Raw genomic sequence first — 27,701 nt, 5'->3', positions numbered from 1 at the left:
CTGTATTTCACTTGCTGAAGCCAACCAGAAAGGCATCTAACAAAAGGTAACGAGAAATCTCCTTTATGTTTATTTCCCACAAACATTCAAGAAATTTATGGACTACTTTCTGTGAAACCTAAAAATGGCAAGGCTTTAGAGATGCTACTGGGTTTTGGGTGATAAAACATTAACAAAGAATCCATATACACTAGGAAAATAAAGAGGCGTAAGACATGAGTTGAACAGATCTTCACTAACTTAATATGCCCTGGAAATAGTGTTCTTGCTATTTCTCTAGGAAAAAAACTACCACAATATTTGGTGTTCCTTTAACAACAACTCTTGATGTGTAGGATGGCTAAGAAGAAATCACACCTTCCTGACACTGCTCTAACAATTGCAATAGTTCAAAAATCTTGTCCTCTGCTACCAACAAGATGCATCGACATCTTTTGAGAAAAGGCCAGAATGGAACTGAATTAATTGAAGAACAATTATCTTAATGCTCTTCAATAAAAAATGGACTCTAATGCTTAAAAGAACTGGCTGGATCCAAACTTTCCAACACACATACATGAGATTTGGTTGAGTCACAGTCCAACAGCAGATACTACTCTCAGATTAAAACTTGCAGAAATTAAGACAGAATATGAAAATACAATACTTTAGCTGTTTCTTCACTATAATGTTAACCATTTGCTATATATGAGCAGTCATCTAAAATACTAAATATATCTACTTTTCTCATTTTCAATATACATATTAAGCATAATAGCATTGGACATCTCTAAACCAAACAAACTACAAAACAGGATGTAAAAAATCCCTCAAAAGGCAGAAGGCAATACAACTTTGTCAAGTGACAAATGATGTAGTTCTTAGAGATACTAATCTTTCTCATTCTTATAAATACGCAATTACAAGGAAATCCAACCATAAAAATGGCTCCCAAGAATTTACCTTGGAGTGGATAGCTTATAAAATTGTATTTGAAAAAGTCACCCAGGGGACACTTAAAATGAATACCACCAACCATCCCAGACACCTCTGTGCTGGCCCAAGAAGGATGTCACATTGAACACAGTGAACAGACATACACTCTAGTAGTCTCAAGTAGATAAAAGCATTCCTGAAACCACATTTCTTGCAGTTGCAATGTGCTAAAACTCCTTGTCTGTTACACTATGGAGTCACACATCCCGCTAATTTTCATTAAATGCTTACAATGATACAAGTAGGTCAAGTGCTGCAAGAGCGGGAACAAAGATGTGTGTTGGTGGGGACTTCTTGCCCCTCAAATAACTTGACACATTCTCAGATGCAAAGCTTTAAATTCTGCCTCAAACCCCAGCAAGTTAACAAGTGAGGAGCTTCAGTTCCTTGCTCTGGAGATAATGCAACAGTGGGAGGCTTAAGCACAAAGCTGCCCCAACAGCTAAAAAACCCCTACACAAACCCAGAAGGTCAGTAAGGGTGCTTACCCTTGGTTTGAAAACTTCTTCATAGACAGCAGAAAATGCTGTCTTGGATAGTATGCACCATAATTTTATGCTTTCACTGCAGACCGCACAGATCATCAGTTTAATGCCATGTAAATCTTCCAAATCTCATTTTCTAAATGATCTTTAAGTCTACATCCAGTCATAGAGAGGAGAGATCCTCCTCAGGATGTGGTATTTGACAATACACTTAGGAAATCTGAGCAGCTGCTTCCCAAGGGAACAGTCCCACTCCCTTTCATCCCTTCAGCTCTGCCTTCCACCCCTTCTTTGCCTTTAGCTCTTTGAACTTGTTTCAAAAAGCAAATTTGCAAAAGCCTATTTATTTTGGGGGAGTACAGAAGGAAGGGATACTTTTCTGCCCATTCAGCCTATGAACCAACTCACTGCTGGTGTGATGAATGCGAAGGTGGAAGAATGTAGCTGTACACCAGGAATACAGCCACACATCTGGGGAAAATTAACCTCAGATGGTACTGGTACATACCAGCGTACCAAAAGCATCAAACTACGGCTTTTGGCAGCATGATAACCTTTGAATGAGAAATTATACAGAATAAACCTGAAAGACGAATGAAAAATAAAAAATGTTGATTTGCTAACTGTGTCATTTGCAGAACCCACTGATACTCTGGATAACATTCGGGGAATCATTTTGCTCAAAACCAGGCAAGATGAAGTCTGAAGTTCATTCCACTCACCCATCAAAGCTATTGTAACCTCAGATGGCTCATCGTATCAGCTGATGTGCTTTCCTTTGCTAAAGCTTTATTAACCTTATCATGATTGTTTCAATATTTAATTTCCATGGGAATTAATTTTTAACTGCAATACAATCCAGCCTGTTGCAAAAAGGACTGCTCTATGTGTAGCTGTCTTCCCAGCATGCTCAATGATGTGTTTGGCTGTGGCCTGCTCAGTGTCTGAACCTCTCTGCCTGCAGGCACCAAGAGGTGCTGATGCTGCAGCCAATAACCCCTTTGAGGAAAGGTGTTTGTCTTCAGCCAGCACTTTGATGTATAGCGAAAGAACACACTTATGCTTACACACTGGTGAGAGCCTGCTGTGCTATTGTGCTGACCAAGATAGCTCAATGCTGTTTCACACTGGAGGAGCTGCTGTTGTGTAGCTTCACTGTCTTCTGTCATCAGCCATCTGTTCTGCTTTGAGTGTAGTTATCCACCTCCATATTATTACCGAGGCTCTACTCCCAGCCCTCTTCTGATGCCTACCCTTTCCCTCTAGTCCAGACTATTATCACTCTCTAAATATATGTATGTATTCTATAAGCTACCCTTACTCACTTTTTTCTTTCCTTTCCTATCTCCCATTCCTTACATTCTTAGCAGCCTGTGTGACCCTACATCACAGACAACTTCTCCTTCTAACCCCAACATTGCTAATTTCTTACCAAGCTTCTATCCCCAAAGCCCATCTCCTTAACTCCATTTCAGCCTTCAGAAGGCAGTTTCATAGATTTCCCTTTTGCCTATGGCAACACTGAACCTTCTGAAACTTAGGTCCCCTATGTGCTTCTTCAAATTTAGTGTTGTAGATCTTATAGGTCTTAGTCCCTACTATTTTTGTCAAGCCCTTTCCCAGGACGGATATTCTCTTACTTTCATTCTCTTACCAGTAAGGTCCTTCCTTCACGCTTCTGTCCACTCCAAAACTTCCCAAACCCAAAGCTGTGGTATTTGTTGAGGCTGATTTTACTAGCAACAAAATGTTTATCTGCTTTACACAACAAATATGTGAGGAAGCCTGTAATGATGATTTGCAGATCCTCTCTCACTAACCGAAGTTAGAAGTGAAGTTCCAAGAACAGCATTACAGCAGCCTTTGAGACTTCACCTGACTCACTTGACAGTTCCAAGGTGCAGGTACTAACAAGGATAGTCCAATGACTGGCTGCTAATATTCCTTCTGCGCTTAAAGAGGAAAAAAGTAGATTACAGTCCCTTTTTTTTTCCCTGTCAATGACTAGGAGAATGTCTGAAAACTGCTTGGGAACTGAAATGAGAATTTTCCAGCATTAGACACTGTGGGAAAGGATTATCCTCAGTGAAGTCACTTTAAATCCTGTTTCATTTTAAAAGCTCCTGCTTCTGTTCTTCGTTTTTATTTCTGTTTCAAAGCCCTTTGGTTGTGCTCTCCCTTGGGGTCAAGCACATATCCCCTGAGAAATCTGGGGGTGGAAAGACAAGAAAATTTTCAGGGAATCTCTTCCTTAGACTGTATTTATCATTGCTGAGCTCAAGTAGTTCTCCAGAGAGAAGAAAATTAAGCATTTGGAAATATGTTCTTTTCTGCCACTGTTTATATTGCAGTTAAAACTTTTTATCCAAGCCTACTAGAACAGTGACCAACTAGTATCTTCTCAAGGGGAGATACTTCTGGAAGTGTACTTTGAACTGCAATTGCCACTTGTACATGGCAGTAAATACATATTGGGCTTCTCAGAAAACACATTGTTCTCAGAAAACACTAAGCATTACATTTTTTTATGCTTTGTAATTTATTTATAACCAGGTTGCCTTCACTTATTTGTTTGGCTCTTTCTGACTGACTTCTGGATAAATGCCATTTTTCATTTCACTTGCTTGGATAAGCTTTGAACTAAGTTCTTGTCCACGTTGCTAAATATTCAGACCATTCTGAAACTTCCATGGCAAAGTGCAAGAAATGTGTTTAGACAAAGCTCTTTCATTTCCAAATTGTCTTGGATGGAGGCCAGACACATACATTTTCTTCTAAGGTATATCTTTGGTGGACTCTTCAGAGCTTGAGAGTCCTTTTTAAAAACAAAAAGCAACCTCTAATACAAGATTCAGTCACTTTAAAAGACTGTCAGGCATTTTCTGGTGCTTCTTTGAAGCAAATTAGGCATTTAAGATTGCATATGTGCAGTGCAACCTCTCAAAACCAACATCATGTAAAGGTCTGCGAAAACCTGCATCCTAGCGAAATCATCAAAGGAGATACTTAAGGGCTCAAGAAAGAAAAATACCATGAAGAAAACAAGATCTATTATGCAGTTCATACTAAAGGAAGGCCTGTTTATATCCATATACAACATTCTACAAGAATGTTCCCATTACAGATTCAGGAACCTAACACAAGAGCAATCAAACAAAAAAGAAGTCACAGCTTACCTGCCTGAGTATTTGCAAGAAAGGATATCATAAACAGGAATTTCCTCTGTTCCTGAAACTAATGGGTTTCTATTCATTTTATGCATTTTTTAAAACAAAAATGTCTCTGTTCTATTCCTTTCTCTGCCTTATTCTTTTCATCCTACTTCTTATAAACACAACATAAAACTATCACATGAAACAGTCGCACAGATTTCTGTATTTAGCTGGAACAAGTATAAAGTGATCACAGTTTATTTGTTCAGCTCACCACTACTAATGGTATTCTTTGATTTTCTCCTTTTTGCACTCTTCACCAGTAATCTTCATGCTTTATGCAAATTGCAAACTTCCAATTAAACGGTTGCATATAATTAATCATTTGTACACAGGTCTATTTTGTCAGCACATGCCAAGCAGTATGTTTGAATGGATATGATGCCACCAATGACTTCAAGCTGACGCATACCATGCATATGAACCAAAACACAGAACTTAACCAAAAGGATTGTGGAAAGGCAGCAGGCCAGTTCAGCTTGGACTTTGCTTTCCATTATAAACCTGACTCTGATTCCCATCCAAAATCTTCAAAGAACATCCTCTGTGCTTCAAACTTTTAATGCTTTGACTTTTGGGAATATCTTCTACAGATGACTAGAAATACCTATCAGATTCCAGGGAACTTTGAAAAGATGCCAAAAGAGGCTGTTTAAAAAGCAGTGATTTTGTTGCCTCTTTACCCTTCTGAAGATAGAGTTAAAACACATGAGTTTTAAGTTTAATTGTTGCTTTTTCTCACAATGTTTTTGTTGTTGGGTTTTTTTTTTTGTTTTGGTTTTTTTTTTCTGGACTAAGGAGAGGAAATTTGATCTTTTCTTTCCGCCAGCAACCATGTTACCAGTGATGGTCTTCCTAAGTGACCAGTCGCAGTGCCTGATGCAACTGCTGTATTAGTTTTTGCTAAGATGGACACCACTACAGTGGCAAGAAAAAAGTCAGTCCCTGCTACATGTTCTTCTCAACCAAGCCCCATTTGGCAGTCTTTGGAAATGATTCCCACTTGATGGAGCATTTTGAAGAGAGACTATAACTCTTCTCTTCTTATGTTACTGGATCTAGAGCACTGGATCCAGAGCACTGGATCCACTGTATAGACTGCAAATACTCAAGGGGAAGAACTCTTTGTCCTTTGCCCAGGAACGTCTATAAATCACTGGACAAATGAGTCAACTGAATGTGTTTCAACGGTTTCCTTTTCAATGCTATTTCAGGACAGATTTGGCCACCATTTCTAACAGAAACAGCAGGATCAGCTTAAAGATCTTGATGCGGACTTCTGGTGATAGCACTTTGCTGGTAAAAGAAATAAAAGTTTATTCACAAAACAGAGATTTTTCTAGACATTAGTTCAATTTTTTAAATTCCTTTTGCACTCAGATATCTGTTGGTAACAGGCATTCACAAAACAAACACCTAGTCTGACAAAACACAATAGCTAAGAAATCTTACTCTTCCCATTTATTCCTGTAATATTGCATCAAACTTTCAAAGACAACTTTAATTAAGAATATGCCCAGAACAACTCAGAAGAGCTGAGCTAAGCTGCTTTTGCTGAAATGATCCCATAGGAATGGCTCCATTGTTTGAAGACCATCCAGAACAGACTGTCTCAGACTGTCTCTGCCCCCTTTTTATATTGTTCACCTTCTTAAACAACTTTACATGCAATGTTCAGAAATAGGAAGACACAGCAGTTGTTCTTCTAAGACACTTTTAAAGTTCTTATGTCTAGATGAAATAGCACAGTCTCTTATATCTTATTTTGATTGCACTTACTTAGACAACAACTCTGCAAGACACGACTGATGACTTTGTGGGATTAAACATGTACACAGGCGAGTTCAGATGGCGGTGTATTCTTTTAACACGCATGTGTTTTGGGGGAAGGCACCAGAGTGCTGCAGTCCACCATAAATACTGTCCCACAGGGCATACATAGAGGGAATACATACTTTCAGGCAAATTTATCACTGAACATTCCTCTGGGGAGCACTTAAAACAATCAGCTGTGTTAGGAAGACTTGTTTTCATCTGCCTTTTGCTAAACCAGAAGATGATTACCCAGAAGCTAACTGTATGCTGTCTCATGCAACAATGAAAGTTATGAGATGGGAACATACATGAATATAAATTTCAAGTAAAACTGGAAGCTGCGAGAGTTACTTTCACACTACAGAACTTTGCAAAAAGAAAGCACTGTAGTTTCCAAGTGTTCCAAGGTCTTACCGGCAGTGAATGAAGTCAGGAACAGGATTATGCTGGCTAAAGGATGCTGCATCAAGATTCATGCAAATTTCTACATTGTCTCCAGCCATGATTCGTACTGCAGCTTTATTTTCATCCTCAAATGTCTGCCTTTGTAAGGATGCACACAGCAACAACATGAAATCATCTAGGAGAAAGCAGTGGTTGCAAGGAAAAATTCAGTCATTAACTTAGGTGTAGAGACTGGTGGTGATACATTATAATGGAGTTATCAGGCTGTTTTCCCACACTTTGAACCTCCAAGAGTGTGCTGTTCTTGAACGCATTTAACACGATTTGAAATTTATTAATGCATTTAGTTGTTTTACCAGTCGTATTCTATGATTTTTGTTGAGAAATAAATTAGTAAAAGGGGAAATAATTAACACTTTTTGATGCCGCTTTACTAAAAATGGGATAAGGAAAATACTAATTCTTTGCATTTTTCTACTACCTACAAAGCCACACTTAGCATTCAATCTCCCACAGAATATGCTGCTTTTCTACTGAAGAATAAATAAAATGCTGGCTTCAAATTACACTAGATAGATGTTTTAAGCAAAGGGTGTGTAAACACTTCACAACTATGTGCTAAAATACTTACAGACAAGGAAGACAGGGTTTGGTCTCACAATGAAGTCTGGAAAATATAACCACTTTATAATGTTGGAGTTGAAGTTGGCATTACCACTTCTCCATGGATAGTCTGTATGACAGAAGCACACAAAAATGCAATCAGCACTTTAAAACAATTACTTCATCCTTTTCTTCCGAATACGTATCAATTTTCCAGCACTTTTGTGCAAAATCAAGCAGCAGTAATTGTCCACAAAGGATAAGCGCCCTTACCTTTACAAGGAGCAGGTGGGATGCCAATGCAAAGGAAGTACTGGAAGGTAATGATGCATGCCAGAAAACAACAGTATTTCGGCCAGATCTCTGCAATAGCTTTTCTTCTACGTCTATACAATACAGCAATCAGCCAGAAGGCATGAATCATGGCATAAAAATCCATTCGTTGGCCAATTACATTCACTGATAGAAGAAAACAGGTCTGGAAAAGAAGTAAAGAAACATAAGCAACATTTGGAACCTGATGACTAGTCAATGCAGCAATGATAAACTATTCTGGGTCCTGGTAGAATGCTTGCACATGTGCTGGAGCTGACTGCAGGAACCCTGTGCAAACCAATAAGCTAAACCAGTTTGTATCTCTCCAACAGCAACCTCCCCCATCCCAACACCCAAAATTTTTGATACTTTTCTACAAGTGTCAACTATGTGAATACAGTGTTAAAGCAGGCTTCCATTATGTGGTATCTAAAGATACAGAATGGAAAGAGCATTGTCACAGTAGCCTATATGGCAAATATTTAATTGTTGCCAAAGAAAACACATGTTATACAGCCATATACTTTGAAAGCACTTACATATGTGAAAAAGAAGAGGAACTATTAAGAATAGCAACCACTAAAGTGTATCCTCATGTGGGAACCAGGCAAAAAGGAAAGAGATTTAGACCATACAACCTTATTTGCTATAGACAAATCCAGTCAATTCCTGTAAGGCGGCTTTAATTCTCCATTATTCTAAAGGCTCTGCATCCCAGAGCATTTCTGTTCTCTGGCTCCACCTAAAGCAGTCCCTTCACTCTGTGCCATGAAGCATGTTTCAAACTTAGTCAATAATTCATAGTTAATAATTTATTCAGTGCACTTCACTATTTTGATTTTCTCTCCTCAGATTAGGATGAGGCTAGATTTATTTCCTGAAGGAAACAGGTTGCTGATTAATTTTAATTTTCAATCATTCTTAATCCTCAGACTGGCTGTTTATCAGTAGCAAGGGGTAGTCGTGTTTAATAAAAAGGCCAAGAGCATTATTATGATTAGATCTGGGATGCATTAGCCTAGGAACTGCCTTCTTCAGAGAGCTATAGAAATTTGTGAAAAATCAGTATTTCTACAAATACTTTTGAAAGTACATTTCATGTGTCTGTGAACAAATAGATGAGGTAAGGGAAGAGAGATGAAGTTTCTTGGGGTTTTTTGGTGGCACTTCTTCAGCAATAGTTTTGTCTTCGAGGCAGGTTCAGTTCTGATGTTTTACTGTTGGGTTGGGTGAAGCAGATAGAAGGAAATACATTAGCTGAGCCTAAACCCCAGCAGTCTGGGCCACTGCTGCTGGCAGACAAGCAGATCTTCTAAATAAGACACCTACCAGACATTTAAGATACATAATGGATCTTCAGAAAAATCCTCTTCCTCCTTTGTACTCTCCTATTTGTCTATATATTTCTTATCTACTGAAGAGTTCTTTGGAGAAAGAACTCTTACACTAGTGGCACAAAGCAGCAATAACCTTTGCTGGAGCTCTTGCTCCTGCAGACTGCTAACAACTATAGTAACAAGTATAATAAAGAAGGATGTATTTGTGCAGCCAAAAGCAAATGGAAGTTAGAAATGTTTAAACAAAGACAATGGCCTGGTAACCCCTGCTTCCTCCTTCTGCTCCTGCAGTCCCTAGTTCCCTTTGCACATGTGTGTGCATGAGAGGGTATGCCTCAATTCTGTTCATTGATCCATCTGTTATAAGTTGAGTTATAAGTAAGACATACAAAGAAATACAAGAGGAAAACCACTACCAGCAGATATCAACTGTGGCAAGGTCTAACATGAGTAATGACTAAGAAGCATCCAGCTGTTAACTAGCTGTTCAAGCTAGTATTCAAAAATAACACTATCAAAATGTTTGGAATGATAATCTAAAGAAAGTGATTTACCTCCAAACCAAACTTGTAGAAGAAATAGTTTATGAAATACTTGACACAGTTTACCAGTCCATCATCCAGATGTGCTCTTGTAATATCATGGAAAATGGTTTTAGTCACAGGTGTGGTAAGGTTATTTCGACATCTGTAGTACTCTTGATGACGGTAGATTGTAACTTCAAAAGCCAGAATAGCCAGCATCAGTAAGTTATTCTACAAGAGACACAATCAGAAGAATATTTAATAAAGATGAATCCCACAAGAAGCTATACAATTTTCTCCGAAGCCTAAACCCAAGAATACTCAAATGGATGTTACCACTGAGTACTTCCGCACGCCAGGATGCACAGACACCTATTCCTGGCTACTATAATTGAAACAAAGAAAGGTTCCTACCACTCCTTGGATTTTGATGAAACATACTGACATTCAGAAGATATATTTAAAGACATTCATTAAAAATAGTATTATGAACACCAGTTGTGGAAAGCAAAGTGATGGAAAATGCATTTAGCCATCCATGTGCCCTCTCATGTCTCATGGTATCTTACATACCATGCTTTGCAGGATAGAGGATACAAGCTTACAAAATAGTCATCTGCAGGCATTCAGGTGGCAAGCACCAACGAACTCCTTAAAACTGCAAGGATGCTGGGTAATGTAAATATATCCTGGACACTCATTTAAATGAACAGTCTATCTGCCAGTCTTCAACGTCTTGAAGACTTGAAGCCTGGGACCTTCAGGTCCAGCACGGAACTCAATTCTCTATGTAGAGGAGACATTTTATTTTGTAACTCAATGAAAATCCTTCTAGAATAATCTAATCCCAAATTATTATCTATTTATAGCTGTAAAGCTCCTAGCAGCAAGCCAGAAAATACTAGGCAACTTCAAGGTCCATAGGTCCATGCAGAACTCTTGGGTCAGTAACTGCTCTTATTATTATTATCTATTATTATTATTATTATCTATTTATATCTTATTAATTATTATTATTATCTATTTATAGCTGTAAAGCTCCTAGCAGCAAGCCAGAAAATACTAGGCAACTTCAAGGTCCATAGGTCCATGCAGAACTCTTGGGTCAGTAACTGCTCTTCCCCACATACATTCTTAACTGTGGGAGGTTGATGGTTAAGGGAGTGAGACACAGAGGCACTACCAGGACCTGATATATTGACCACTAGAGCTTAGCAGGTCTTCCCTACACAAACAAATCACCCAGATGTAAGCTCGCAGGAAAGAAATGAGGAATAAATCTTGTTAGACCAAAACTTGCTGTTGTTGAGTCACACAAGACCAAAACTTGCTGTTGTTGAGTCAACCAATTTCTGACAAGCTTAAACTGTGTATACAAAAATTTTGGAGACTTTAAATTAAGAAGAGAAATGCAAGGTTTGCCCCAGGAGTTGGCTCATTTTTATTTTAAGTAGGTTTTTTTTAATCAAGTCAGGAATAATAAAATATTGCTCACAGGCATCAACCAAAACCAAGAAGAAAAACAAAAGACATTCGTTTACTAGTGTCTGAATGAACTACTCCCTTAACTCATTATATTTCCTAAGCCATGGCTAAGGAATAAGCACTTAAAAAAATTAATTGTTTACAGCATGTACTGTCATTCAAGTCAATTACTCCAATTAGCCCCATCAGTCCTTTGATACCTGAAAGCACTGTATTTCTTAATTACTTAGAGTTCTTAAATATCACATTTCTTAGAGTGCTTTTAACAGATGGTAGAGTCAGAAGGCTGCATTTCTACATGCAGATTATCTTAATTGGTACTGAATCCCTCCTGGAAATGTCCTGTGTAACAGAAATAGCTTTCTACTGTCTCTTCCCCTCTGTACTTCCGTATTATCAATGGCTTGCATAACACTTTGTGTGTGGGGGGGGGGCAGATGATTTATTTCAAAGACATTGCTAATTTCATCAGAAATAATAATAATTAAAAAAATCTCAATACAGATAGTTAAAGAAGTTACCCGTAAATACACAAGTAGGGGATAAGACTTCCTCAATCCAACCCACTCTGCAGGATCAACTGGCCCACTGTAAAGGACTGAGGTTTTGAGTTCTTCTAAATTGACCTTAGTTTCATTCTCTCCTGGCTAAAAAGAAAATGCAACAGTTTATAAAAATACGAGTTTAAGGCTGCTTGGGGAGGGAATGATAATCAACAATAATACATCAGGTGAACTGTAGTTTTCGGTACTTGATATGCTCCTTTTGCTCTTCTTCACCGAAGAAGGCAGCAAACCAAACCTTTTTAATATGCACTTGTACTCACCAATGTACAGTTACTGGAAAAAGTGCTGGGATCAATAGATGTGAGCTGGTACAACATTTTGCAGACAATAATCACACATGTCCAAACAGTGCAGATACTTGATGCCAATGGGCGAAACTGAGCATATGGCAAAGCAAGAGCCCAGGCAATTAAAAACACAAAGTTAAACAGAGATACCTGAAAGCACAAAAACAGTACGGAAATTACATGGAGTAACAAGAGAATTGAGAAAGTCTGACCTTTTCCATAGTAATAAAAAACTTAAAAAAAAAAATAAAAAAAAGGGGACATACAGAAACTGTGAGAAAAAAAAAAGGAACAAAAAATTACAATAATATTCACAATAACACAGACACAAAGTGGTAAGTGAAGAAGGAAAAGGTTAACAGTCAGTTTTGGAAAAACTTTATCTCCTACATAATACTATTAGACCCCGAAAACTGCATACCCACCCTACAAAAAGGCATGAAATATGAAGGACCACGTGCTACTTCTGCTGCTTTAGTATATATGATATAGATCCATGCATCTGTGGAGCCCAGCTTCATCCTCTTGAGCTTTTTCCCCCCAAAGATATGAGAGGCTTTGTTTGTTTATTTGGTTTTTATAATTTTCTTCATTTATTACTTTATTTTTTGTATTTTTGATATTTGAAAATATACTATTTTGATATTTTGGTGTTTTTTAGTGAATTTTGTCCTGCTACCCTGTTCAAGGAATGGCTATGTCAGGTAGAGAACTCATATTGCCTGCACCAAAGGCACAGCTAAAGGTGTTGCTCCCTTTTTCTTTAAACCTATTTCCATGTTCTTGTTTCTTCAGCACCAGGCCCAGTTTAAGTAAATCTCCTAGATGCTCCTTCCTAAACCTTTTCTACACCCTCCATCCCTGGATGATGCCCACAGCATCTCAAGTAGGGGAGGGATTATGTCTCTTGAATCTAAAGAATTAGACATATAAAACCTTAATACCTAGAGAAAAGGGGAAGGATGAGACTATTTAGGCAGACAGAGCGTCGCTGTGGAAGAAGATATCAAGGCAGTTCTTCAGCAACTGACAAGCTTAGCTGGTTCCCACAATTTTAGTGAGGCCTGACATGAGGAAGCATGTCCCTACACACTTGGGTATGCCACTGCAATGCAGATGCTGACAAGCCTCCTCCATGGGTAAGATTTTTACAGGAGGAGTTTACTTGCCTCTTTCACTGTGACCCAGATGATGTAAGACGAAACTATTTTGATGATGTGCAGCTCCAACAGCCACCACACAAAGACTTGCATCTTATGAAAATACTCCAGGAATTTCAAAAACAGCACTGTAAGGCGGTCAATCACCAGATGCCACTTGTTCCTTAAGTCTGCAGAGATGTTCAAGCAGAACCATTGGGAGAAGAAAAACAGAAGGTCTCTGTAAAAAGGAATGCTCCACTAGACAACAATGAACTGTCTGCTACTTCTCTTCTAGGTTTTAGAGTAAGACAAGAAATACGGCTCAGTGGTGCTTATTGTGGTGCTCTTCCTTCTCACCCACATTCACTGAAAGGATTTGCCACTTCAAAGGTCAATATTGTTTTTATTCCCCTCTAGCAGATACCATCTTCTGGGGCTTCATTTTCCTTCAATATCTTTGGACCTAAGCTTAGGTTTGCCACCCAGAGACTAGATGTGAGACACTTCAGGCCTGGCCCTTATGCAGTTCAGAAAGAATAGGATTTTGTTTGATATTTGGAAGCTGTGGATTCAGTTTGTTTTCAGAAAGCACAGACTTCCACTATTAAGAAAGCTTTTCAGCCAACCTAGAAGAGATCCATGCATCCAAGCAGTAGGATTCTTGTCACATGAATTTAGACAGTTATACTATAGCTGTCTTCACAGGTCAGTTATCTAAACTGCCTCGTAAACAGCACACCCTCCTAGAGTGTGATTTGTGCCATCCGAGGACAGGCATCTAAAACAGACAAGTCAAACATTCCAGTTGAATATTTCTCTCAGTTGAAAAGGGAGCTTTTCATCCAACATTTCAAAACTTGATCCTGAAGTCATGTGAAAGAATCTCTTTGCAGACAATATTTCACTAAAAAGTCCATCCTCCTGAATAATACCCCGGTGAGCAAGCATATGGCAACATCTATTACATATGACGATACATGGCAATACATATACTGAACAGTGCTCTCTAAGTGCTTTTGAGCTTCCTATAAAACTGTTTCACCAGGCTGGTATATATTATTATAAAGTCTTCACACTGTATTAAGGGTTTCAGAAGCACTTTGGAGATCAGGAAGGATTTTGCATGCTGTGAGAACATTTGTGCAGTTAACATCAGAGATGGAAACATTTGCAAATGACACCGATACACATCACTGTCTAAGCTGGTAAAAATGCAAATGAGCTACCAGCTTCTGAGTATAATTATTTCAACTTATCTGGTGATTTTATATATAAAGCAAACCAAGATGGTCATTCTGTGCGTATTTGTGTGAAGAACACATGCACACCTGTGTGGAAAAGCAAACTTTTGGAATACCTAACAACCAAATCCCTTTTTTTCTTCTTCTGCCCTTTTTCTCCAACTACAACTTACAAAATCCTAACAAAAATGCTGATTGAAGTAAATGAGTAGATAATTAAACCAGCCAAATTAATTAAGCTATAGAACTCTAATCCTGCATGTGTGCTTTTATAGGCACAATGATCGTATTTAAGTAAAATCTTTATTTATAAAATTAGATGTTCTCACTCATTCTTTCATTGCATTTATTTTCATTTGCAGTGTTGCCACCATGCAGGGTATGTTCAGTTAAGTGAAGGAGGCAGATAAGGTACTGTAGCAAACTGTCTAGCATGTCCAGGCACTACCTGCACATGGGATAAAATACAGGCCTGACTGCATCCATTGAAAAATTGTGTATCACTGTGTAATAAAGTCTGCACATGTGAACATATTTAATGTCAAAACTCCAGCCACATGGCTATATAAAAATAATATAAACCTTTGCTAGAAATAAATGCATGTACAGCTTAAAGATGTATCACACATGGCTGCTGCACCTCATGTTATTGCCAAGCCCCACTCACTGCAGTGCAAAAAGGGCCCCAGGGATAAGGCTGTAGCTCCCTGCTTGTATGTGTCACTGCACAGGGTAACTTCCACCAGGTGGTCTCTGTCTCCTCTGTCCCCAAGCCCTTCCAGAATGTAAGGATGGCTAGAGTGCAACAAACTCATTGCTCCTCATAAGACTGCGTGAGAGCTGGCCAAGAAATGTTTCCATGAACACCTCTGCAAAGAAAGACGTCCCAGCCAAGAAAGGTAAATAGTTTCAGTTCAGCTTCCCTGAGGCAGCTAGGCTATTTGCTTGACAAAGACCCTGTCCCTATTTATATGTCACAGTCCTATAAATATTGGCATATTGGAGTAACTAAATCCATGGTAAGGCCATTTCTAAACAGTACAGCTTCCTTGGGCATTAAATGTTCTTCCTCGTGGCTCATATTACAAACTGATTCAGGGAAATAATTCATGTTAGGAGTTCATCCTAGCAATATCAAGGATGACAACATCAGCCTTATCCATGTCTGCACTTAAGCATTTTTATGTTCATCTGGCATCAATTACACATTCCATATTCAGAAGTGAAAAATACAGCACTAATGTGCACATGAATAATGAAGCAAAGCCATTGAGACTTCTGGAGTGGAGTGCCTTGAAAGCATGCAGTATCGGAGATTAAATATGTATGTGTGTTTTTATTATAAAGAGATTTCACTCTAAAGGAGTTCTTGGGATTTGGGGTAACCTCCTATTAATCCAACCCAGACCACCTAGAAAAAGATGAGGGGTTTCTTTTGTTTTTATCCTCTCAGCATCCTATAGAAAAAGTATGTTTTTTTCCCTAGAAGAGACTATAGCCTGTTAAATAATTTACAGGTAGCCATCTGCTTAGTTCAGTCTCTTTTGGAAAAGACTGTATGCAAAATTAGCAGGAAAATGCGAGGTGAGCAGGATGACCAAATATGAACCATCAGTTGCCACTGTTAACTAAGGCAGAGGAAGGCAAAGTTTGCAATCTGCAGAGCTTACCTGTAGTTTCTTCTTCCTCTGATTCGTTATCTTCATCATCATCATCTTCCTTGTCCTCATCTTCTTTTTCTTCTTTTCCTTTATCGACCCTCTCTTTCCCCCCCTCCCCTTCTAACTCTTCCATTCTTTTCTCACCAGCCTCTTCCAGCATTTTATCCTCTTCCTTTTCTCTGCTGGCTGTTAAATTCATCATAGTTATGTCAGGCAGGCTTCCATCTTGATGCACCAGTCTGTTGGTAAATAGTAGTGTGTCAGCAAACTGAGCAGTAATGGCATTGCAGTCTTTTTCTTTTCAAGATACAGAATTAGAAAAAAAAAAATAACCATTCATGGAAAATGCCTTAGAAGTGGAAAAGTTAATGATTCTGGTACTTTCTCCAAACACACACTGCAAATTGAGTTGGAATGTATTAGTAACTACTTCTCACTCAGATACTAATGGTTAGTTAGTAATGAGTGGTATTGACACTTAAACTTGACATTTTCCCCACAGGAGAAAATGGCCAGAGTTTAAGATGTAGAAGCATGAAATGACATTGTTTAAGAGGAAACATTTCATGACTTCATAGGGGACTTACTCATTTTGGTGGTTTGGTATTTTTTTCTTGAGGCTGCTCAAGGTAATTGGAACAGAAAGAAAAGGGAGATGAGAACAGAGGGGTTACAGAAGAAGGTCACTGACAAATATGTCATGCTACATCACAAGTCATAAAGCATTCTCCTGCTCCATCTGCAGAAGCCTTCTGATGCCAAGAGCATGCCATCATGACATTCACAGGGCGCTTCTATGAATAAAAAAGGAATTGCAGCACAGATGGAAAGGGGGCCACCTATTTACACCAGTGCTAAACATGGTCAGTGTACCATGCTGTCAGTAATGCAGCTGAATCATCACAAGTATCTGACTGATTACTGCAAATGCATTTCCACCTTCTTCCAATTGGAAGATGCAGCTGGGAAGCCAAGGAATTTGCAAATTTTCTTCCAGCTATAGGTTTGGAAATAAATAAAAGCAAAAATTCCAAGGCTGTGGCTTCAATATATTTTATCATGTCTGTCTTTGACCAAGCCATTCATTCTCTCTCTCTTTTCTACATCTCATTGGGAATTTTTCTTATATTTCTAACTATCTCTTATTAAATCTATTAGTAATTTTCAGACAACCAAAACTGGGATACAAGTGATTTAACTCAGAAATGGTATTTTTCCACTGCCATGGTTCCAAATTTGCTCAGATTTACTCAGTACAAATCTTTACTTAAAAAAGAAACATTCTTTTATGGCTTCAGATATTTTCTTTTTTCTTCCCCAGGTGTGCTGTTGGGACTCCTGTATTTGCAGAAAACTCTTCCTTATTTCCCAATCCTATGTGTTTTGCTGAGCATAGCATTTACTGCCATAAATAGTCCCTTTGAGTACAACTTCTTGCAATAAAGTCTCCCTTTGGCAAATGCGTATCTGTATGATCGGGTCACTAAACGTTTATTTATGCTGTTGAAATTACTACACTCAGCATACTTTCAAACACCTGTTAGACTGCTCCTGGACTAATGCAAGTAACTTTAATATGCTATAGTACCATCTCCAGGATTTATTTTTCATTATGTGGAATTCTGGCCTGTTACCATTTAGACATGAAATTCTGCCAATTTTAAGTAGGATTTTTACAGTTCAAGGAACTAAAAGCCTAGATTTATCCATCTGATAATTAAAAAATTATAGTGCATAGGTTAAGTGGTTAATGACAAAGCAAGCAGAATTATTTTTCAAATATTTGGGAGTTGTAGTGTCTTCAAGATGGAAAATTTGGTGGCTTAAATGAGGGAAAAACTACAGAAATTTGACTAAATGATCCTGAAGTACAATTACCCAAAAAGCAGAAAAGGTTTAAGAGTTTAACAAAATCAAAAGCACCAAAAAATCTCACTGAAAAAATAAATTCATGCCAATGATCACTAAAAGCCTTCATCACAGACTAACCAATGAACCTGAGTGCCCAATAATCTGGAAATCTCTTATACCCAACAATATGTTGAGTAGCTTTGGCTACTGAAAATATGGCTTTTTGTCTGATACACTTTATTTTCATATTTAAGCTAGCATATATATAAAGATATTCAAATCTTTGTAAAATGACTAAACAATAATATTCCCTAAAACTAACTTTGAGTATCTACCTAAAACTCTGATAAAGTACTAGCAGGAAGGTGGTGAATAAAGAAGAGTGAATGAATTTTCAGTTTAGTTTAAATGTTATAGAGATTCCTGGCTAATACAAATCATTGGAGCCCATTTAAAAGGCAGTGTCCCATGAGATGAAAGTATCCATATAATCAAACGGGTTTTGCACATGTGCAATTGCATTGATTTTAATGAAGTTATCTTCCCAACTGACTTTTATAATGGAAAAATCTACATTCACACTGGTGTAAATCAAGGACTTAAGGACTTACCTCAGTGTAAACTGGACAGAAACACAGTAACCCCACAGGATTTTAAGAAAGGACTCATCTTTCCCTTATTCATCTAGCTGCAATTTGTATCCAAGATCTAGAAGGTGATGGGGTTATACAGATGGGTACATGCCATATATACCTGCTAAAGCTTCAGTTTGCACTTAGTTTTCAGTATGTTGACACTTAGTTCTATCAGCATCAGTAGGCTTGAGCATGGGACCGTGTGCTCAGGAGATCCAAAGCTAGATGAAAAGCCCTGACTGCTATTCAGATAGTTAGCCTACTTGGAATCTTTCTTCCCACACTTTGTCATTTATTGCTAGGGTTGTTTTTCTTCCAACACTGATGTATTAGGATATAAAAACTACGTTAGTTTAGAATATCTAAGACAAGCTACCCATACAGGCTTCACAGCTGATCTGATGTAACTTCAGGTTGGACACCACATACTGGTGGGAAATCATCCGGAATAACACAAAGGCATGGTGTCTGATACTTAGGAAGTGAAATAACTAAATAACAACGTAGACAACAAGCCTTGCAGGTACAGCCACTAATGCTTTTAACTGAGAACATTTCTTCCCGCAAATTCATTAAATAGGGTATCAATAATAAGAAGTATACTAGTAGGTCTAGTTTTAGACATCAAAGCAACTTCAGAGCCACTAAAAACAGGCATGTGCCCCAGGTTCTTTTTGGACTCCTAATATTTTCATCTACTTATAATTTGCTAGAGCAGAATATTAATTAATAACAACTTAATGGATGCATTTTGAAGCATCTTTGTGCTTTGATACTTTTTTTGCCACTTCATTAATTGCTTGAAAATGGCTCAAAACTATTTATTAAGTATCTCTCATGCACATCCTTAATAAAAGAAAGCTTTCTGCTCTGCAGAACATTAGTGACCCTGAATATTTGGTATGCAAGATTCAAACTAAGCACACAGTGCCATACCTCTATGAGGAGGACCCTAAATGCTTTCCCTGCCCTTGCAGAGGGTTTTGCTGCTTGCATCCGAGGCCAGCTGTTTGGTACATGTTGGGGTATACGGACAGGCCAGGAAGCCTCAGCGCAGGGGGTCTCTCTCCTTTCTTTGGGAGCTGCTTTCACGCTAAGGCTGTCACCGCTACATTGCAGCTGCATTGCAGCCGTGCCTGTGCTTCCTCCCATGCCTCACTTATCCTAAGCCTGACCTTCAGACTGACTCCCCACCTTCACTGTTGATCTGGCTTACCTCTATAGACTTGCTGAGAGCTCACCAAGTTGTGACTGACCCTTGTTACCATCTCCAGATCTAATCCTCGTCCTCAGTTGCTAGTTCCTGAGCCTGACTTCCTGTGGATGAGAGTCCAGCCTTTCCTCCTGGTCATGCCCCTCGGCTCCCAGGTTGCTTGCCCTTGTCAAGGTGCCTGCCCTCATTGCTCCCTGACACATGGGCTTCGTGCAGACCAGGTTTCTAGCTCTGGTGAACTTCTAAGAACCCTGGCCTAAACTATGTGATGACATTTGAAGAAGGAGTGGGAACATGATACATAAATCAACTTCTTGTTAGAGCAGGTAGTCACAAATATTTAAACAAGGGATTTTTTTGGTTTTTCTGTTTATATTCAGTAGCCACAACAAACTCAAAAGTCCTTCTATTCTCAAAGCTGATTAAACAAAAGGTTACATGTGCTCCAGTTAAATATTTTGAAATAAATCTACTTTTTGGAACTGTTTTCAAGACAACATTTAAAAAGAGACAACAATGGTGGGAATATGGGCTTTTCTAGTTTGGATCCTGCAGCACTCAACTCAGCCCATGAATTAATAGCCTTTGCATGCAGTGGTTTCAGTGTACTGCATGTTCCATTTCTGTCTCTGAATAGAGAAATCTCAGTCTGTACAAACCCATAATACATACCATAATTGATCAGGCCCTCAAATTCACTTTCTTAGATGCTTGTGAAGAAGACAGAGACGTGTGTCTGAGTGTATCTGCGTGTCTGTGTGTACATGTGCACATGCAGGCATGCATCTTTCCATGCACACACAAAGGGTAGATAAACGAGCCTCCTCAACCAAGTCTATTGTCTGCAGCCAATTACAAATAGCACCAATTATTCCTGTATTGAGGCATGGGCAAAATTTTAGAGAAAAATCCCCAGCTGGGAGCTGAACTCGTAATGTATAAATACAGAGGAGAGATGTATTAACTGCTTCAGCAGCTACAGGAGATTACAGTACCTGAACATTATCTCCCTGCTTACTTCACAGAACTGTGCAGCAAGAACATACTTTAAGGCAATTAAGAAGTAACAACCAAGTTAAGGTACATCTGTTTTAAAGTAAAGGAAGAATTGAAGTACCCACCTATTAATTATTAGATAAACACGGCCATTGACTTTGGCATGGCTATGAGGTGGGAGATGAAAGCACAAGAATGCATGAGATGAAAATGGGAAATGAATTAGAGAGAGAGAAAAGGAAACAGTTAAATAGGAATGAATGCACTTCCTGTCTACCAAGAGAGACACATTGTCATAACAAAGCACGACCTGAAAGCTTAACACACACCATGCAGTGAAAAGTCTAGGAAGCCTATAAATGCAATACTTCCTTAGACATTTGGATGCAACTTCAGTTAGAACCACAGGTACTTTACATGGTCCCCAAAATGTGAGAACAGCCTCTACTGCTTTATAGCAAGTAAGCCTTACAATATCCATATTTTTAAAATAGATGGATATTATGAATATGTATATCTGTAATAGATACATCTATAATAGATATTTTTCTTCTTTTTTATTTAAAAGTAATTATGATGGAGCATCATATTAAATTATCTATCTCACAGCCTTTATCTCTGCCATACTACAATTCATCAGCAAGAAAATAGGCTTGGAAAGTCCTAATCCGAGGATTTTTGCATATGCAAAATTGAGACACTCATCTTTGTCACCTTTATGAATAGTGAGAAGTGCTTCGGTCTGCCAATTCCAACGTGCCGTTTTCTGTCCCTTTATTTGCAGCTGGAAGAGCTTTACTCTTGAACTCACCCTACAAACTTTGCTCATGTGAAGCAACATCTTAATACAAAAGAGTCTCAGCAATTTTAACAGTACTTTTCAGTTAGACACAATCATACTATAATCACACATGGCAGTTCAGGGACAGATGAAGGAACTGGAGCTGTTTTCCCTATCACTTTCATGTCTGGCTTTCATCTGCTGTGGTTATTTGAACAAGTTTGCTATTAAAAGGACTGAGTTCTGTCTGCTTACTCAAAATAAAGGTTCAGTTTCTTTATTTTATTTTTTTTGTTTATTACAAAAGAAAGAGCATATAAACAGATTTGAAGGGTAAACCAGCTGAGTGAATTCTAGTGTTTTCAAAGTAAAAGGGAAAAATGAGATTTAGTCGCCTTGCAAGAAAATTGCCCATACACATATGAGTCTTTAATCTGTATTTTAGTTGCCCCTGCAACTTATTTTTATTCTAGCATTACTGTTAAGCTGGAGCTGGTTGTTGTGCTAGTTCTTATCCAGCTTTATGGATCATCAATACAAACGCCAGCTGAGCTCTCATCTTGAAGCTTTGAACTATAAAGTTGGCTGATGCTCAGTACTGACTTTTTGCATCAAGGGAAGAAATAAGCTGTAGCTTCACTCCTCAGGCAGTGTTAAGAGTTGTATATTATTTTGATATCTTTCATGTATAATAGAAAGATGTGCAAGTCGTGGTTTCACAGAGAGTAGTGTACCATAAACCCACCTAAATCCTGCAAGTGCCTCATTTGTTGGTTTGTTTTTTTTTTTTCCACTTTGTGTCTATTAGGTGGGAGTTGGAAGCTGTTTCTATTTTACTTGGCACAAATGCAAAGTGTTTGGGCTACAAAAGAGCTTATGCAGTTACGGCAAACTAATGCATGCCCCCAAATGCTTCAGCCTAGGAACAATCCCCATTTCAGCTCAGACACCTATCTGGCTTCCAGTTTCAGGACATGGCTGCCCAGGTCAGAGATGTTAATGTACACCTGCTGCACAAGGACTGTGCTAACAGGCCACTTCAGCGGTCCCTTGACTCTACCATCACATTTAGCAATCCAAGAAAAGCAGAAGGAAATGGTATTATCCAACCAAGGTAAGTTTAAAAAAAAAAACCCCAAAACCATGTAACACATTTTTGTTAGGAAATCTCGTCAAGTTTGATTTGTTCTGGTTTTAACAATTATTTAAATACAGAAACTGGAAGCATTCTATAAAAATAGAGCTTGTTCTCATGCATTGATGACAGAAAACACAAACATAGTTGTACCATACCCTGTAAAGTAGCTTCATATTAAACTGAATGCATAAGAAGTATCTGAAATGCTTTTGTAAATCTAGCAAGCCCTAAAGCAGAATTCTCTGTTAAGATAAACTGTCATTATTCCACCACATGCTGTGGTGAACATGATGTTATCCAGCTAGTCCCCATTCATAGAAACCCAGCTGAATTACAAGTAAACACCCTAAAAAGTGTCTAAATTGATTGGTTTCTTCAAAGAATTAGAGTAAATTGCCTAATATGCCACAATTTACTATGAAACCATTTCTCTGCTTTAGACTCATGGAGCAGGATCCTAGGCCAGATTTGGTTTTACGCAGGAGAATATGGAAGAGTTAAACAAGGAAAAGTGAGGACCCAAAATAATGAAAAAATGCTAATGAACTTCCAGATGAGATTGCTGAATGTCTCAAAGAGCTAGGAAAGCCAATGGTCTGTACTTTAAAGAGTGACCCCAGGTTTGGGATTTTTCCATTCCTGAACTTCAACTTTACAAAAAGGCCTAATTGTCCAATGCAAATGTGGTATTTGCCAGAGATCTCCCAGTCTTCACTTGGCACCAAAATGAACATTGAAAAACAAAAGTGAGCCAAATTAAAAGCCATATTCTCTATTATTGACAGGAACAACAAAAAGGCACACACAACAATTCAGCATCTAACTCCCATTTAAGGTCAAAGCCAATGAGATAAATACATAAATACTGTTAGGACCTTTGAAAATGTACCCCAAAATCAAAAACTTCAGTGTGTAGGGGAAAGTGAAGGAAGACAGGTACTTTGGTTGTTGTTTGTTTATCAGGGTGCTGGATATTGAGCACCTTCTTTTTAAGCCAGGTAGTCATAGCAAAGGCAAAAAATAACGAAAAGTGAGCATTACAAGCCAGTGAGAAACAGCATTTTCATACAGACAACCAACAGTTCCATTTACTTTGTTTCATTTACTTTGTTTCTTTACCTGTAAATAGTATTGTCTTGTTTGCTGGTTACAGCTTTTAAATCAGTGAGCTGGAGAAACCGGTCATGGAAATAGTGAAGGTGTAAAATACATGCCAGCAGGAAGGAGGTGGGGATAAAGATGCGTGTGAATAGCTCAGCCACAGAAAACTGTTTTAAGCCAAGGTCTGCTAGTCTGGAGAAAAAAAAAATAAGTAAGGCACTAAGTTACTTTTTCACACCAAAATCTTTTTCTTGCCATAAGACATTATTACAAATCAGTTGCAATAGGAAATGAGGGGGCTGCCATAGATCTCTTGCACCAGACGAGCTGCCTCTGAATGAAAGCTCTGCACTGGAGATCCACTCACATTGCATATATTTTTCAAATGTAAGCTCCTGTTGAGAAATTCCCAACTCACCATGAGGAGGAAGAACTCAGCCCTTCCTCACTAGCAGGAGGCAGCTCCACCGTCACCAGCTCAGAAATCCTGCAAGTCTACCCTTAATTTCTCCCCAGTCGTGTTTGTATGGTCAAAGAGGCAAAGAGAAGCATTGGCACCATATTGGGAACAGAAGCAATGCAAAGGCCTTGGCAGCAGATGTAAGGAAACATGATTCTTTGAGCCCCCTCTTGTGCATTTGCTCATCTCTACTGTTACACCAATAAATCTACGGCTTCAGAGCTGAGCGCTTAAAGTCAGCTATGCCTGGAGATGGTCTCATGATGGTTTTCCCATAGAAGAAGGAAGACTACTCTCAGATCATTCCAGCACACTGAATTCAAAAAATTACATTAGTTAAAACCACTTACTTGTTTTCATCCAGACCTGTCATGTTCTTCCACAACCCAGGGAATGACTCAAACTGGTATGTATAGATGAAGATAAGCACCAGCATTGTGTAAACAACAACTGACATCCAAAAGTACTTTAAAATCCTTCTCCACCATTCATAGTGCACCTGAAAATCATAAACTAAAGACGCTGAAACAAGCTGAAGGCAAAGAAAATGACAAGAATACTAGCAACACTGGCAACAAAAAAGACTACTACTTTTTCTAGCTGGCCTGAAGTAAACAGTATTCACTCTAAGGCAGTCACAGTTCTTTGAGATACAGTTTTTACTCCTGATGCACATGCACTCAAGTACAGATTTTAGTGTAAAAAGGTTATTGAGACATGGCCACAGACATAAAGGCCAGGGATAGCTTCGGTCATTCAGTTTCATCACCATTAGGAGAGGGACTCTGCTCACTGGGGTGTGGAAGCTGCGTGGACCAGCTGTCACAAAAACTGGTGTCTATGTAGGACCAAATCTCATGGTGATGTAGGGTGGCAACCTAGAGCAGAGATCTATGTATGCATCTTATTTATATGCACTTTGTCACTATAATCAAAAACCAAACGAAAATTAATCTTAACCCCTTAAAATGACCTTAATAAGTTGTATCTTATTAAAGAACAAATACACTGTTTATGAATTCTGTTTGGAGCTACTTTATTACCAAGTTAAAGTTACAGCCCACTGTATTTAAGGACAAAACTTAGTCAACACAGCTCTCACTTACCTGATAAAGGGCTACACAGAAGAGGAACAGTACCATATAGATGATTTTGTACATGACAATTCTACCCTCAAAGCTGACAAAGAAGAACATGCCCCCACAGACGTAAATCCAGTACTTGATGAACATAGCCATAACGAGCTTCCCCAGGACTTTCATAATATCCTGTTCATCCTCATCATCCTCTTCCTCCTCCTCCTCCTCCTTTTCCTCCTCCAGTTCTTCTGCCACTTCTCCCTCTTGCGACTCCTCTTCTGCAAATAGAGTCACATTTGGCCTCTGTCTGTTCTGGGGACTTTTAGTAAGAATTGAAATGGGTGGAAAGTAAAATCTCTGCACACAACTCAGAAATTCAAAACACAATATTCACAAGAGACTGTACTGCTGAATCATACATGCCTCCAGAGCATAGGAAGGAGTTTTAACTTCATATGAGCTTCAACCTGCTTCTGGAGCCATACAGTGCATAGCTGTATGTCCTTACCAGATATCAGTCTTCACTTTGTCTGAAGGGCAGGCAGCTGTCAGTGGAAAGTTAAAGCCTAAGGGTTGTATAATGGGTAACGGCCAAAACACTTTCCATAGCAATACCTATACTCCCAGGCAAGGAACCTTTTAAACCGGAAAACAAAGAAGCCACCAGCACCACCAGAAATCTCTTATCTTGAGTTTGAAGTTTAAATTCTCATTCTGAGTTTGAACCTCTCATCTTGAGTTTGATCCTGTAGAGAATATTGTGGTTACCTCCAAAAACCACTAGCAGGAGAAAACATTAACATAAAACCAAACAAGCTTAAAAAATATAAATGCTGCACTAACACTGCTGTTTTCCAGAGAAACTACCACTTATCCAGCCCCATCTAATGTACCTGAGCCACAGCAGAAAAGACAAGCTTGATTTTGCCTTATGAAGAGGTCAGGATTCCCCAGTTATTAACCTTGTGAGGCTTGTGGAGGGCAGGTTAAGTGTCCTCCCAGTAGTAAGTACATGAGAAATATCTGGGAAACAGGACTTGTCATACCCATAGAATGTAGCTGCAATGCCTTTCTTCCTGATGAGAACAATATTAAATATTTAACCATCAAATGACTTGCCCAATCCTTCTGTCCCACTCACTCATCCCTCTTCTTAGACTCTTCCCTTGCTCCTGCCTTGAAAATCCTTGCAGTGTCCAGCTCTGACACTAATCAGATGTTTTACTGAGACAAATATTGTAATTAATCAAACAGGAAACTACATCACTGCTTCCAAGGCTGGCTTTCTACCATTTCAGTGAGTTGAACTTCTACAGATAAGCATACAGTGAGACAGAAACAGGCAAAGAAGGTAAGGGGGAACATGTGTCCAGTAGCAAAAAAGAGAACAGGCCGTAAAGCTGTTACAATGAGCTGAAACTAGCAGTAAACTTTGCTCTCAGGGATGCTTCTTACAGCATGAGCCCCTGCACTGAAAATATACATGCTCATTTTCCAATTGAAATCAGTAGTTTAACTTCTGGCTTTGTACTAGTGTTTATGCACAATAAAACTTCCAAGATTTAGCAACTGACTTTTCCTACATAAGCTCTTTTGTGTGGTTAAACTCTTAGGGCAATTAATCTGCTGGTTTGAGTTAGGGCCACAGGAGTAAACTGATTATTTGAAAGTTCTGTGACACTTTTTAAAGGAGTCATTTTAATTACCTTCCAGTACAGAGAATTCTCATTTTATTTAAATTTCTAAAGTTCAAAGCTGTTTTATTTTTATATCCTGAAAGATGGGTGCAAATAGATTTGCAATATCTCGGCTAATGAAAGATATCTTGCCAACTGCTTTCAGCATCACAGAAATGTAGTAACTGGAACTTCTATCATGACTGAAGGGTTAAATTGAATCTGGCTTTACCTTTTTCTTCATTTTCTTCACTTCCAACTTTGACCTCAGATAAAGTAGCTTCTTTAAGCTGAAGTGCTTTCTGTTCAGTGAGGTGTTGCCTAAGCAGTAGCCAGAAAGTAATTGTGAAAAGAATCTGCAAACAAAAATCAAAAATAACAGATTAATTGTATATCCTACATCCTACTAATACAAAAATACGTTTTCATGAATTTTGCATGCCTTTGTTTCCTCTGTCCATCAGAAAATAGCAACGATGGCATCAGTGTCAAAGAGCACCTTCGTGGAAGTTAAGTAATTTAAGTAAATTCCTAAGTAATTTAAGTAAATTCCTAAGTAATTTAGGAAACATCCTGCATTATAATCAACTTTATTTCATCTGCATTTTTCCACTGAGGAATAACTTACTGCTCTGCTTCTTTTCTTAAAGGTATTTACCCGTACGATTTTATTCTACCCCATTCTATTCAGTTTGAAACTACTGTCTTACAAGTTTAA

The 27,701-nt window shown here is 38.5% G+C and overlaps 1 protein-coding gene across 1 annotated transcript in view; it reads right to left on the bottom strand.

Annotated features, from left to right (window-relative positions):
* Positions 1–27,701, bottom strand: part of PIEZO2 (piezo type mechanosensitive ion channel component 2) — a gene marked incomplete at its 5' end in the record, with an annotated part of 302,973 nt that overhangs the window by 53,301 nt on the left and 221,971 nt on the right. The window contains 13 exons of the mRNA XM_080609696.1: positions 6,902–7,067; positions 7,524–7,625; positions 7,769–7,973; positions 9,702–9,902; positions 11,678–11,803; positions 11,983–12,159; positions 13,179–13,339; positions 16,198–16,292; positions 20,874–20,915; positions 23,787–23,960; positions 24,579–24,727; positions 25,335–25,585; positions 27,216–27,339. Of these exons, the coding sequence (XP_080465822.1) occupies positions 6,902–7,067; positions 7,524–7,625; positions 7,769–7,973; positions 9,702–9,902; positions 11,678–11,803; positions 11,983–12,159; positions 13,179–13,339; positions 16,198–16,292; positions 20,874–20,915; positions 23,787–23,960; positions 24,579–24,727; positions 25,335–25,585; positions 27,216–27,339 (1,973 nt within the window). The remainder of the gene's footprint in view (positions 1–6,901; positions 7,068–7,523; positions 7,626–7,768; positions 7,974–9,701; positions 9,903–11,677; positions 11,804–11,982; positions 12,160–13,178; positions 13,340–16,197; positions 16,293–20,873; positions 20,916–23,786; positions 23,961–24,578; positions 24,728–25,334; positions 25,586–27,215; positions 27,340–27,701) is intronic.

Source organism: Psittacula echo (assembly GCF_963264785.1).
Source record: "Psittacula echo genome assembly, chromosome: 2".
NCBI lineage: Eukaryota > Metazoa > Chordata > Aves > Psittaciformes > Psittacidae > Psittacula > Psittacula echo.
This window is presented reverse-complemented; position numbering and strand designations above follow the sequence as displayed.